Raw genomic sequence first — 13,966 nt, 5'->3', positions numbered from 1 at the left:
GCTTTATAGTGGTAAAAAAGTTTCAAAATCAGTTCAGTAGATCCAGAGATACAGTACCACAAACTTTACCCCTTTGTAATATTAGTATAAGATTTAGTTTTACACACTACTAAAAAATTCTTAGTGACAACCCAAATAAAGTTGAGAAATTGGCGGTATTATAAATTTCATTCGAAGCCTAACTAGTTGACAACAATGCGGAAAATATATACGGTCGAATTGAAGAAACCTCCTCCTTTTTTTGAAGTCGGTTAAAAAGAGAAATAATTGCAAAATTTGTGGAAAAAAGAAATAATACTTTAGAAAAGGTACGCTCAAATCAAATACCATATTATTTGTGAACTAGCGGATGCCTGCGACTTCCTCCGTGTAAAATTAAATTTTTCACAAATCCTTCGAGAATCATGGATTTTCGGTACCATTGAGCCTGATTTCAGAAGCAAGCACATCACCAAAAACTGTTAAATTATATAGGTAGGGGAGATCGGGTACAAAAGTAACATTTTGAACATTTACATTGATTTCTGGTTATACATGAATATTTTATAGAAATGAATAAAACCATTTAAACATTCCATTTATGGTCTTTACATCGGTATCTCAATTTTGCTTTTTATTGGTCATTTGATATGAAAACCAGAGACTCGAAAAAAAATGGGAAGTTGTTACTTCCGACCACGTAGGCAGGACGAAAGTAACACATTGTGGGTCAAAAGTAACAGACTGAAAGGGTTCGTAAAGAAAACAATATGACATACTAAATCAACATATTATTTATTTAAAGTCTTTGTATTCAAAGAAGTTGCATTCAAAATGCTTAAAAACTAAAAAAAGATATTTAAAGATAACAAAACAAATTATTATTTCTTCTAGTAATGAGATCAGTAATTTTTTAACTTTATGTAATCATTTTTACAATCAGTCTTATTTTATTAGCATCATCATCGACATATTCGGCGTGTGACATTTTACACGAGAGACATTGAACCCACTGTTCACTTGGCCGGCTATTGTTCTAAACAAACGAGACAATAGCAATCTTCGTTGTCTGAATTTCTTTCCTTCTCTTCAGCTGCCTTCTTTGTCTTTTTTCCTTTTCCCTTCCCTTTTGTAGATATTTCTTTACTTTTTTTCGTAACTTTTTCTTGCCATTTCCAGTACCAGGTGGTAAAACCCTTCCCTTACTTTTAATTTTTTTTAGGTTCTGTTCTTCCTCAATTGCCTTTTTTTCGGTCGGGCGTGTCCGTCAATATTGCTGTCTTACGTTTTTTACATCCTCTGCTTCTTGCAGTCCTGGGGCCTGCTTTTGGTAAGGGTCTCAGATCTTTAGGTGTTAAATCAAATGGCTGACAGGAATTTGCTTGCTGTAACCCGCTAGGTTCTGGTGTAGGCGAATTGGATCCTTGATTAGATGATACTATATTTGACAAATCATTGTTTACTGTTTGCTCGATAATTTGGTCACTCGACGCTGGAAGATTATCAACTGGAGTATCTGGATCAACTAAGATGGGGGTTGTTGCATCAAGAATAGTCAAAACGTCATTAGATGGAATTTCACTGTTTATTTGTAGAAGCCGATCAGTATTAGACGATCCTGTTAACACACAACAATGATAAGCAAAAAAAGTTAGCAAATCAGTACGGGGACAAAAGTAAAAATGTTACTTGTGTACCCATAGGGCTATGTTACTTTTGTACCCGACCACATTTCTGTTAAAATATAAAAGATAACCTTAAAATGTAATGTGCTAGAGCAAAATTAATTAAAATACTGTGTAATCAATCTAATCAAGAATCAACATGCAAATATTCAGATTCGTATCATTTTTAAAAGACTACGAAAACACTAAATAACAGAACAACAAAACACTTACGTTTGATGTGCGAAATCACAAAACGTCTTCTCACTTAACCTAGCAGCGCAAGGCGCGCGTGGCGATTGAACGCAAGGAAGGGGAGTACCGCCCTGTTGTTAACTTACGACATCGACGTGGTGTTTGACTGTTGGATATCCTTACAGAGCATTTGTTACTTTCGACCCGCCGTTACTTTTGTACCCGGTCTCCCCTACTTTAATAATTAAATTTTTTTTTTTTTGCCAAATCGCATCTATTCATTTCTCTATTCGGACATTGGATATTTGCGAGTACAATGAGGGGACTTGTTTTATAAATATAATTTTTTGGTGTCTTATTATGAAATTCCTTCTATTCATTGTATCATTTAGCATCTCTTTCTCTATTTCACGTACTGTAGCGGGTGTGAAAGAGATAAAAATAGAGGTGAGTCATAAAATAGAATAGGGTAGGTGTACGGAAGCTCGTGGGTTGTAACCCTATACGATGCGATTCGAATATTTTACCCTACGGCGCTTTTACGCCCAAAAGTCAAAAGCTTTCAGCGATTAAAAAAACTAAAATAAGGCTTTAGTAATACTTGGTTATATGCAGTATAGTTCATTTGTTTCTTCGAGTTTTTTTACAGATTTTCATGCTGTTGAAAATTGTTTCATGGTGAACTATTGGATATAAATTATGATTCTTGAAAAAGTTCAAGTTACTTATGGATATAATTACATAAATATGATTCTTGAAGAAGTTTAACTTACCTATTTAACTTGTTTAGGAACTATGTAAATCGGTTGAAGAATATCAGTAATTGCAGTGTTGAAAAAAATCAAGCCGCCATTCAACCGCCTTCAAGCCAGGAGTTTTCATGAATTTAACATTAACACCCAACAGAACAGTGAACAGTGGCTGTTAACTGTTCTGTTGGGTCTAAGTTTTATGTCCCCTGTTTAAGGATGGTCCTGGCCTAGTAGACCGTTAAAATAGATTGATAATGATAATGATATAATGATGATTGGGGTAATAAAACCACCATCATCATCATTATCAGCCGATGGACGTCCACAGTTGCACATAGGCCTCTTGCATGGACTTTCAAACAAAACGATCTCGAGCCGCCAGCATCCAGCGGCTCCCCGCAACCCGCTATGTCTTCAGACCACCTAGTGGAGGGTCGACCAATACTGCGCTTTCCAGTCGTCGTTATCAGCCCATATTCGGCTCACTGCTGAGCTCGAGTCTCCTCTCAGATGAGAGGGGTTAGGCTAATAGTCCACCACGCTGGCAAAATGCGAATTGGCAGACTTCACACACGCAGAGAATTAAGAAAACTCTCTGGTATGCAGGTTTCTTCACGATGTTTACCTTCACCGTTTTTGAGGCACGTGATATTTAAATTCTTAAAATGCACAGAACTGAACACCCTCCGGAATCGGAGGCAGAGGCCATATCCACGGGGCGATCACGGCTCTCATCACGGCTTTCCGGTGCGGGGTCGCAATTCCAGCACCTTGGGACCCCAACGTCCATCGGCTCTTCGAACTATGCGGCCTGCCCATTGCTACTTCAGCTTCGCGACTCGCTGAGCTGTGTCGGTGACTTTGGTTCGTCTGCGGATCTCCTCATTTCCGATAGATCAGCTCAGTAATAAAGACGCAAAGTTCATAACTTGCACCAGCCGCCAGATGTCGTATTAAGTTTACTTTCGCGCACGCGCCGCGTCTGTTATTTCCCGTCGAAACACAATAACCTTTTTACGTAACGATCGGGCCGTGCGGGGTAATCAAATGACATGTACGGTTGCAATCGAAGTTAACATGTAACTATCTAGATTATTTAGCGCCATGTCACCTACACTTGTCGTTATCAACCCATATTCGACTCACTGCTGAGCTCGAGTCTCCTCTTAGAATGAAAGGGGTCAGGCCAATAGTCCACCACGCTGGCCCAATGCGGATTGGCAGACTTCACACACGCAAAAAATTGGGAAAATTCTCTGGTATGCAGATTTCCTCACGATGTTTTTCCTTCACCGTTTGAGACACGTGATATTTAATTAAACTGAAATTAATGAAATTAACCATGGTTTTTTTCCGGATAAAAAGTAACCTATGTGTTAATCTAAAGTAAAATCCATTTCTATTCTAAATTTTAGCCAAATCGCTTCAGTAGTAGCGCCGTTAAAGAGTAACAAACATCCAAACATCGATACAAACTTTCGCGTTTATAATATTAGTAGGATTTTAAAAAGTATCCCGCTGCAACTCGGAGGTCAATGCTAATGCTAAACTTCAGAGCCCGTCCACCCACGGCCTTCATCTATTCAGCGGTCAGTTTTTCTACGAACGCGTCGACAATCTGCGCGAACGCACAAAAACTGGCCAATGGCGATATAATTTTTAGACTCAGAGCTGGTAGTCAAAATAATGTAAGTATAGAAGCAATGATATTTTATACTAGAGATAGGGCACATCAAAACTGAGGCGGACAACTGAAATTAAGACATAATTGTCTTAATTTCATTTAGACGCTTTTTTTTTTGTATTCTTTAGTTAGCTCTCTAGCTAACCCTTGACTACAATCTCACCTGATGGTAAGTGATGATGCAGTCTAAGATGGAAGCGGGCTAACTTGTTAGGAGGAGGATGAAAATCACTCCTTTCGGTTTCTACACGACATCGTACCGGAACGCTAAATCGCTTGGCGGTACGTCTTTGTCGGTAGGGTGGTAACTAGCCACGACCGAAACCTCCCACCAGCCAGACCTGGACCAATTAAGAAAACCTTAATCGGCCCAACCGGGGATCGAACCTAGGACCTCCGTCTTGTAAATCCACCACGCATACCACTGCGTCATGGAGGCCGTCAAAATGGGAGCATAGGAGAGGGATATTTGTGTTAAGAAATTTATGATTGAGTGAGTCTTTCTACAAACGCTAACGCTTCAAAAACTATAAAAACGTATGCCAATGACAGACCCGATCGATAACGTGACCACGTGACCTCTCGATAGCAAATGTCATTCCCATATATTTGTAAATTTTCGAAGCGTTAACCATTGTAAAAAGAAAATCAACGTTCCACATGGCTGCAGGCCCAGGATGTTTGCGTAACCTTCGCTTAAGATTAATTCATAGGGTCCACCAAAATCGCCACAATCTCCTCAGCTAATAGTCGTATGGCGTGAGGATATTCATAAAAAACTGGCGAACATTCCGCGCATGACTGGCCAATTAGAGAAATGACGCAATTGACAGCTATGATTCAAGACCTCAATGTCTGACAATTAGCGTTTGCTTCGAAGGCTGTAGATAAAGATTTTCACACATCATTATCAACCCATATTCGACTCATTGCTCAGCTCGAGCCTCCTCTCAGAATGAGAGGGGTTAGGCCAATAGTTCAACACGCTGGCCCAATGCGGATTGGCAGACTTCACACACGCAGAAAATTGGGAAAATTCTCTGGTATGCAGATTTCCTCACGATGTTTTTCCTTCACCATTTGAGACACGTGATATTTAATATCCTAAAATGCATACAACTGAAAAGTTGGAGGTGCATTCACCAGACCGGATTCGAATCCACACCCTCCGGAATCGCAGGCAGAGGTCATATTCCTGTAATGTACCTACGATTTTTTTTACGGATTTTCATGCGATTACCTTTAATAATAATAATAATAATAATAATAATAATAATAATAATTTATTTGCTGAAACTGTGGGTTACAATGGTTCTTACACTATAGATAAAAAATTCCAACACAATTTACTGATATATCAGCGTGCAAATATTTACAGAATTTTACAATAATTTATTATACCTACAATTATAAAACGTCAATATTTATACATTACAAAATTTTATGTCGTTCATGTACTCGTCAACACTATAATAATTCTTATTATTTAAAATGGAGAAGATTATTCGCTTAAACTTTTGAAAAACCTGCAGCTTATAATAATCATCAGTATCAACAGCCTATTTTAAACAGCAACTCTAGCCATGTTACATTAATTCACTTTCTACAATCGCTAACGTTTCGAAAATTAAAAAAAATATGTGACTGACATATCCGATTGATATAATGATCCTATTGATCATTAATGTCATTCCAATAGATCTTTTAGTTTTCTAAGCGTTTGCGATTGTAAAAAGAGAATCAATATAGTAGCTGAGTTAGTAACACTTTGATGTGCTTTGTGGTGATTTTGTAGGCACGTAATGCATCTAATACTATATAATCATTGTCTACACCACACCTTGCAATACTTATAATTTCCTGGTCCAAGGACCTTATTATGTATCTCGGTGTACCATTCAAACAATGAGTCACTATGTCGATTTTCGTCGTATTTTCGTTTTTGTGATCATCTAACATAGTTTTTTTCTACAATATGACGTTTACTACGCCATTTTACATCCAATGACAGTGATTTTTTGTTTTTAACAATCATCTAATAACATGAATATTTCAACAAAATTACGTAAATACTAGTTTGTTGTAAAAACAACGTTAGTACTTACTATTTCCACTGCTATAATAATGTAACTTTACGTATAATGACGATAATTGTGTAATTTCGTTAAAAAAAACAATGTTAGATTTTTGCAAAAACCAAAATACGATGAAAAACGATGTAGTGACTGATTGTTTTAATGGTACACCGAGTTACATAATAACCCTGCAGATCAGCAAGTTTCAGTGACAAGTCCACAAACAAAACTTATAAACGAAATAAACACAATAACTATTTTATAATTTTACGAACAGTAAAAATGTAAGCACTCAATATGCTAATAATGCAGTAATACCAGGTAAACTGAACGATAAATATTTTTGTAACGTTTTCCCACAACAAAGTATTGAAATGCAAAGCTGGGAGTCATTGATATAATCTACCAATAAACCAAAGATCCATAGAATATGTTACAGGCATTGAAGTAAATCACGTCATTAGGTACAGGTAACAAATTTACTAACAGATAAATAGGCCGTTAGTAGCTGGTGTAGGTAGGCCTATAATTGATTTATCTTAACGAAATATGTCGTTTGCAAACATGCGACTAACGACATATTTAGTGAAGAGAAATAGACAAATAAGACCTTTATGCTTCAATAGCTCAGTAAAGGGGCCGGACTGATCACCGAGGGCGGTTTGATCCTCGCTCCCTGGTCTATTGTCGTGCCCATTCTTAACACTGTATTTTCCGACTAGTTGAAGAGGAATGGGTTTTTTGGTCTTATTAAAAGATATAGATTTATTTTTCAAAATATAGCACCATCGAAAATATCGCTATCTCTTTAATTGCTTTGGAACGAAAAAGATAGGACCGAGACAACTTTGCCGCCAATGGTTGTCATTTGTCTATTTCTCTAAGCTAGATATGTCGTTTGCCGCATGCTAGGCCTACTGATGGATTGACTATTAACCACCAGCACGTATTAAAACGAATCTTCAATTCTGGTACTAATGGACGTTCCACCTCTCTACAGTCAACTAAGAATAGTAATCGCCTAAAGTGTTAGCTTTAGCGTCAGATTTAGCGTTTTCTATTTTCCATGTTCTGGTCAAAGTAATGCGTTAACAATAATAATCTAATAGATTTCCAATCTGTTTTCAAGAATTCATTTTTTTTACATTTTTTTTTACCCTTTACTAGTTAGCCCTTGACTACAATCTCACCTGATGGTAAGTGATGATGCAGTCTAAGATGGAAGCGGGCTAACTTGTTAGGAGGAGGATGAAAATCCACACCCCTTTCGGTTTCTACACGGCATCATACCGGAACGCTAAACGCTCGGCGGTACGTCTTTGCCGGTAGGGTGGTAACTAGCCATGGCCGAAGCCTCCCACCAGTCAGACCTGGACAAATTAAGAAAATCTCTATCTGCCCAGCCGGGGATCGAACCCAGGACCTCCGTCTTGTAAATCCACCGCGCATACCACTGCGCCACGGAGGCCGTCATAATCAACATCAACATCTTTATGTACTGAGATACATTCCACCAATCTAGAGTCAGTTTTTTTTTCATTAAAATAATAATTAGACTATAATCCGATAGACATTAAATCGTGAAGAAATCACTGTATAAAAGGTATCTGGAATATTTTTCATTTGTTTGTGTATTTAAGTTTTTGGGTAACTACGTATAAAAAATAATTACAAGACTGTAATTATTTTTTATACGTAGTTACCCAATTCTCATTGGTACTACATTTATTACGTCACGGACTGTAATATGATTATAGCATATTGGCTGTTGCGCTTTTTCTCATTAAGGACATAATACGATTATTATGCGTACCTACTTTACCAATACGCCGGTAAAAATGTAGTTTAAAACTGTGGGCTTACATTACGTCTATTTTTGGCTCAAATAATAATATATTGATAATTTTTTAATACCACATGTAACTAAACAACCATACAACAATCTCATCATCTAAGATGAGATCTCACGATGTTTTTCCTTCACCGTTTGAGATACGTGATATTAAATTTCACAAAACTGCATGCCCCGACCGGATTCGAACCTACACCCTCCAGAATCGGAGGCAGAGGTCATATCCACTGGGCTATCACGGCTCTCTATATTTATTTATTTTTATTTATTTATTTATTATCATCATATATATATTTATCATATATATATTTTACTATATATTTTGACGGCCTCCGTGGCGCAGTGGTATGCGCGGTGGATTTACAAGACGGAGGTCATGGGTTCGAGACCCGGCTGGGCAGATTGCGATTTTCTTAATATGTCCAGGTCTGGCTGGTGGGAGGCTTCGGCCGTGGCTAGTTACCACCCTACCAGCAAAGACGTACCGCCAAGCGATTTAGCGTTCCGGTACGATGCCGTGTAGAAACCAAAAGGGGTGTGGATTTTCATCCTCCTCCTAATAACTTAGCCCGCTTCCATCTTAGACTGCATCATCACTTACCATCAGGTGAGATTGTAGTCAAGGGCTAACTTGTAAAATAATAAAAAAAAAAAATTTACTATAGTTAAAATCATTACAATTTCTTTTATTTTTACTTCCTGTGTAAAGATGGAAGCTGATTCATTTACCTTTAAGTATCATTAAGAAGAAGAATTACATATCTTTATATCTTTAGTTTTTTGTATCAATGCTGAAGACACATTAATCATTGAATAAACCCGAGCAAGAGGTGAGCAAGTCTAAATGCACCGTAAAAAGACCATAAAGTTACCATTAAAATAAGTTGCCAAAATGATTTCATCTGACACTTGTGGGTTGTAAAAGAGGACGTTAGCCCTTCCTCGAGTCACAGAGCAAAATTAAGGCAATGTAGAACCTCATTTAGTTTTGTGTAATGTGTATGACGTAACACCTGATTTTATTTTTAACCCCCCACGCAAGAAAGGAGTGTTAAAGGTATGATGAGTCTGTCTGTCTGCCAGTCTGTCTGTGGTACCATAGCTTCCAAAAGGATGAAGCGATTGTAATATTTTTTTTTGTGTTAAAGGTTGTAATATTTTTTTTTGTGTTAAAGGCGAGTGTTCTTATACTAGCCACTGACGATTAAATAATCTCACATGTTTGCAGCGCTAACTGCTTGATATCTAATAAATGGCATGTGAGATTATTTGATCGTCAGTGGCTGGTATTATACATGTTTGATGAAAATTGGTTGTGCCGTTGTGGGATGTGAGAAAGGAAAACTGAATGTCTGTTAATATATTCGAGTGGGGTCTCAAATAAGAGCTCACTGAAAGAGAATATTGATGATTTGATCGAAAGTGTAAATAATAATTTCATGACCTTCAGGGGTTTTTCACAATTTTCAACTCCATTCGCGTGTGATTATGTTTATACATGTTAGATTTTTAATTATTTAAATAATTATAAATACATAAGACAACATATAAAAACTCCTTCTTCCAGATAAATATTTTAATCTGTACTGTTTATTACTGATTATGGTTTTATTCTGAGGTTTGGTTTGGTATTGTGGTCTATGTAAAAAGATGATGACATATTATGTGTGGTTAAGAAAATTGAATTAATGTATTAACCATCTACTAAAGTAACGATTTGTTTAAGAATGAGTAATAAGTTATTAGAAATACAGTTTAATCATTCCAGCTTGTGTTATTTTATTCCTATTCTATTATACAGAACCAGAAACCACGGATTTTTCCTATGTGCTTGTATTTACATCAGCATCCATAGCTTATATTAGGAGTTCCCAACGTATATGCCTATAGGTCGGAACCAAAGTCCAGTTGGTTATGTATGTGAAGACACCTTTAGTAAAGCGTCATCGATTTTCTAATAGGAGTTATCGATGATCTTTCTACAGGATATATCGATGATGCATCACTCTGTTTATGATATGTTTCTACCTGGTTGTTGCCAATGTCGTTGGCGGCAAGTGACATTAAAGAATCAATATTCAAGTAAAGATGGCTTTTCTTTGTATCTTTAGTGATGTCACATCATCGATTTTCGAATAAGAGTTATCAATGACTAGTTTCACTATTGGGTTGTTGTCGTCAAATGTTAAGTATCTATTAAAAACATCATCATCTAACTGGCCTAGTCACTAATTTGGTACAATAATAACAACCTATTAAAATAAACATCAAATGAAGTGAGAAATGTCATCTGATGATATCCACGAAGGGTTGTCAGTTGAATGACATTTGTTACATAGAATATTATTCGTCGTTTATGTCAACTAACAAACGTCAATGGTAGGGAATTAGTATGAAGGTGAAGTAGGCTATCTGGTCAAAATACATCTATACTTAATATTATAAAGCTCCGATTTGAAAAATTCTTTCAGTGTGATAGCCCATTTATCGAGGAAGGCTATATTTTATCCCCGTATTCCTACGGGAACGGGATCTACGCGGGTGAAACCGCGCGGCGTCTACTAGACATTGATAATTTGAACAATAGTTATCGATGACAACCTATTGTATCGATCAATTTCGCCGTGTGTCCGTCAATAAACAAAACAAATCTAGGTGAAGTCAGTTAGATTTCGCTATCCCATGTAAAAACACCTTTAGTGATGTCGCATTATCGATTTTCGAACAGGAGTTATCGATGATGTATCGTTTTAAGGACGTAACGAGTTGGGCCCCCCGCTTAGCGCGCTGGTATTCCGTTTGACGTTTCGCTGCGGAACGAAGCCGGCGACCGGCGTAAGAGTTACTGAGTTAGTCAGTGTGGTATCGCCGCGCGCATTGCACGTATCCCACGCGCGGTTCATTCACCCCGAGTTTACGATCGGATCAGCTGTCAAAAGTTGACGTCCCCAAAGTGAATTACGGAAAAGTGCTCAACAGACGCCCGAATAAACGCAAACAGTTATGGCGCGAGTTTTTCGGCCACGTTCTGACGTGCTAGTGTTGTGTTTGTGATACCGGTATCGATAGTGTTGTTGGCAGTGTTGTTTTAGAGCTTGTCCGTTTCGGTGGATTGTTGTTATGCTGTTATCATGACACATTGATGTCTTACGAAGCTGATATGTCTATAATTAGCGAGCTGCAATGGCTGCAAGATGACGAGCTGTTTGCCTTATCCTTACAAAACGGTAATGTTACTTACACTTACCTACACTTGAGTATTCTATGTTGTTTTTTGTGTACTTAGCAATTTAACTGTTGTTTTAGCAACTTAACTGTAACTTACTTAAGGTAGGTACGTATTAAATTATTATACCTACATAATATTTATTCTTAAAATAAATTAGAAGTAGGTAATGTAATATTCATTCAGTTTTAAGTAGATATTATTTATTAATATTAGGATAACTACTTACCTATTCATGAAATTCATTTCAATGTTTTTATCTAAAAAGTCAGTAAGAACCTTCCTAATGTGTGACCGGCGTATTAATTAAATACATACTTACCAATTATGGCATCTTGAAAATTACCCAAGTAGGCATCTACCTACCTGCTTATCAACTCATACCTATTAAGTTGTATTAGAATGTCATTAAGTATATCTCAAATTATTTAAAATTGATCTATGTAGGTAACTTTGTACCTACCTATAATTTAAGAAAAATAATAAGAAAATATTTTTTTACTAACTACAATTTTTTGTACAGTAGGTATTTTCGTATATTAATAAAGCTTTAAGTAGCACCTACTTAAATAAAATTAAATAAATATAAAATAGCCTTTTATTTTCTTTATGTAGTCTCATAATTTTGAATAATTACAAAATAGGTACCTAATAGGCCAATCTAGGCAAAAAATAACATAATTTTAAAACAGTGATAATAGGTAATAAGTACTATACCTATATACCTAAGAAGACAGGCCTGTGATTACATTTTAAATTAAAAATAATGATAATGTTAATAATGATAGTGTTATTTCTATTAGCTAATGATCAATTCAGAAACTGATTTTAATGATCACGTAATAATCACCTAATTGATGAAAATGTATTAAAGACTCAATGTCTATGCGATATGAAAACATTTTCAAGGCAAATTCTTCCACCCAACTGACTTAGTCACCCATCCAACTACAGACTTAATTAACGTCGCTTAACTTACGTAAACGAATGTTAATGTGTGCCTGCACTCTTCTTAAGTTTAGGTATTTGTAATATTAACCTAGGAACTGAATATAAGGTGATATTTACATATTTCAATGTGATATTTAAATAAGAGCCGTGATAGCCCAGTGGATATGACCTCTGCCTCCGATTTCGGAGGGCGTAGGTTCGAATCCGGTCTGGGGCATGCACCTCTAACTTTTCAGTTGTGTGCATTTTAAGAAATTAAATATCACGTGCCTCAAACGGTGAAGGAAAACATCGTGAGGAAACCTGCACACCAAGGACGTATTATTTAATGGAAACAAAGTATTTGATCTAGAGATCCTAAAAGCCACTTCGAATAAATGGAAATAGTCGCACACATGGCGACACATGGCGTATCAGCTTTAGGGTAAATATACTCAGAGGCACAATAATTATCCGCCCACTTTAATATGACGCGAGTATATTAATTGGACCTTTGAATATAATATAGGTCAATGAAAGGATACTATACAATAGCATTGGTTTTAAATATATTGAAATATCATTATCAACCCATATTCGGCTCACTGCTGAGCTCGAGTCTCCTCTCAGAACGAGAGGGGTTAGGCCAATAGTCCACCACGCTGGCCCAATGCGGATTGGCAGACTTGACACACGCAGAGAATTAAGAAAATTCTCTGGTATGCAGGTTTCCTCATGTTTTCCTTCGCCGTTTGAGACACGTGATATTTAATTTCTTAAAATGCACACAACTGAAAAGTTGGAGGTGCATGCTCCGGACCGGATTTGAACCCACACCTTCCGGAATCGAAGGCAGAGGTCATATCCATTGGGCTATCACGCCTCAACGTTGAGCTTTTCTAATACTCGTATCCGTACAATAATATCGAAGGTAAAATAAATTATAATCGTACAGTATATAATTTATTACGCACTTAATATTTTTGTGGCTAACTGTACCTGCCTATTTCTTGTTCACCTTCTACAAGTACCGAGTCAGTTGAAACAAGATTTAATAAATAACATTTAAGGAATCCGCTCAAACGCAAAAACTTAGCAATGTTGCGTTACTCGCTGGTTTCTACCCATCTACTCAAATTCATGTAACTTTAACCCGACTACCTAAAGGAAGGTCATGTTTTATAAGCGTTAATACATACCGAATCTATTCCTAACGAAATTGGCAATTTTATTGTATACTAGCTGCTACCGCGCGGTTTCACCCGCGTGTTTCCCGTTCCCGTAGGAGTACGGGGATAATATATAGCCTATAGCCTTCCTCGATAAATGGGCTATCTAACACTGAAAGAATTTTTCAAATCGGACCAGTAGTTCCTGAGATTAGCGCGTTCAATCAAACAAACAAACAAACAAACGCTTTATAATATTAGTATAGATAAATCTAACAAGTAGGTACATATTAATTGATTATGAAACACGGCTAAAACTCACGTGATATTACGTCGGAGTATGCCCGACTAGTTTCGAACCCGCCCCGTATGGGTTATAGTCATGAGCTGGTTCTTGCATCGCGGCACGATCCAAACTGCGAAGCGGCTGCGCGACGCGC

The 13,966-nt window shown here is 37.0% G+C and overlaps 1 protein-coding gene across 2 annotated transcripts in view; it reads left to right on the top strand.

The window, feature by feature from the left end:
* LOC112044532 (rho GTPase-activating protein 7) overlaps window positions 1-13,966 on the top strand; it is a 379,805-nt gene that overhangs the window by 15,667 nt on the left and 350,172 nt on the right. The window contains exon 1 of one of the 2 annotated variants that reach the window (XM_024080412.2): window positions 11,037-11,428. The exons of the other annotated variant lie outside the window; for it this stretch is intronic. Within the exon in view, the coding sequence (XP_023936180.1) occupies window positions 11,344-11,428 (85 nt within the window). The 5' untranslated portion in view covers window positions 11,037-11,343. Of the gene's footprint in view, window positions 1-11,036; window positions 11,429-13,966 lie in introns of those variants that run through there. 2 annotated transcript variants of the gene reach the window in all.

Source organism: Bicyclus anynana, chromosome 22 (genome assembly GCF_947172395.1).
Source record: "Bicyclus anynana chromosome 22, ilBicAnyn1.1, whole genome shotgun sequence".
NCBI lineage: Eukaryota > Metazoa > Arthropoda > Insecta > Lepidoptera > Nymphalidae > Bicyclus > Bicyclus anynana.
Note: the sequence above shows the minus strand (reverse complement) of the source record. Positions and strands in the feature narration are given on the sequence as shown.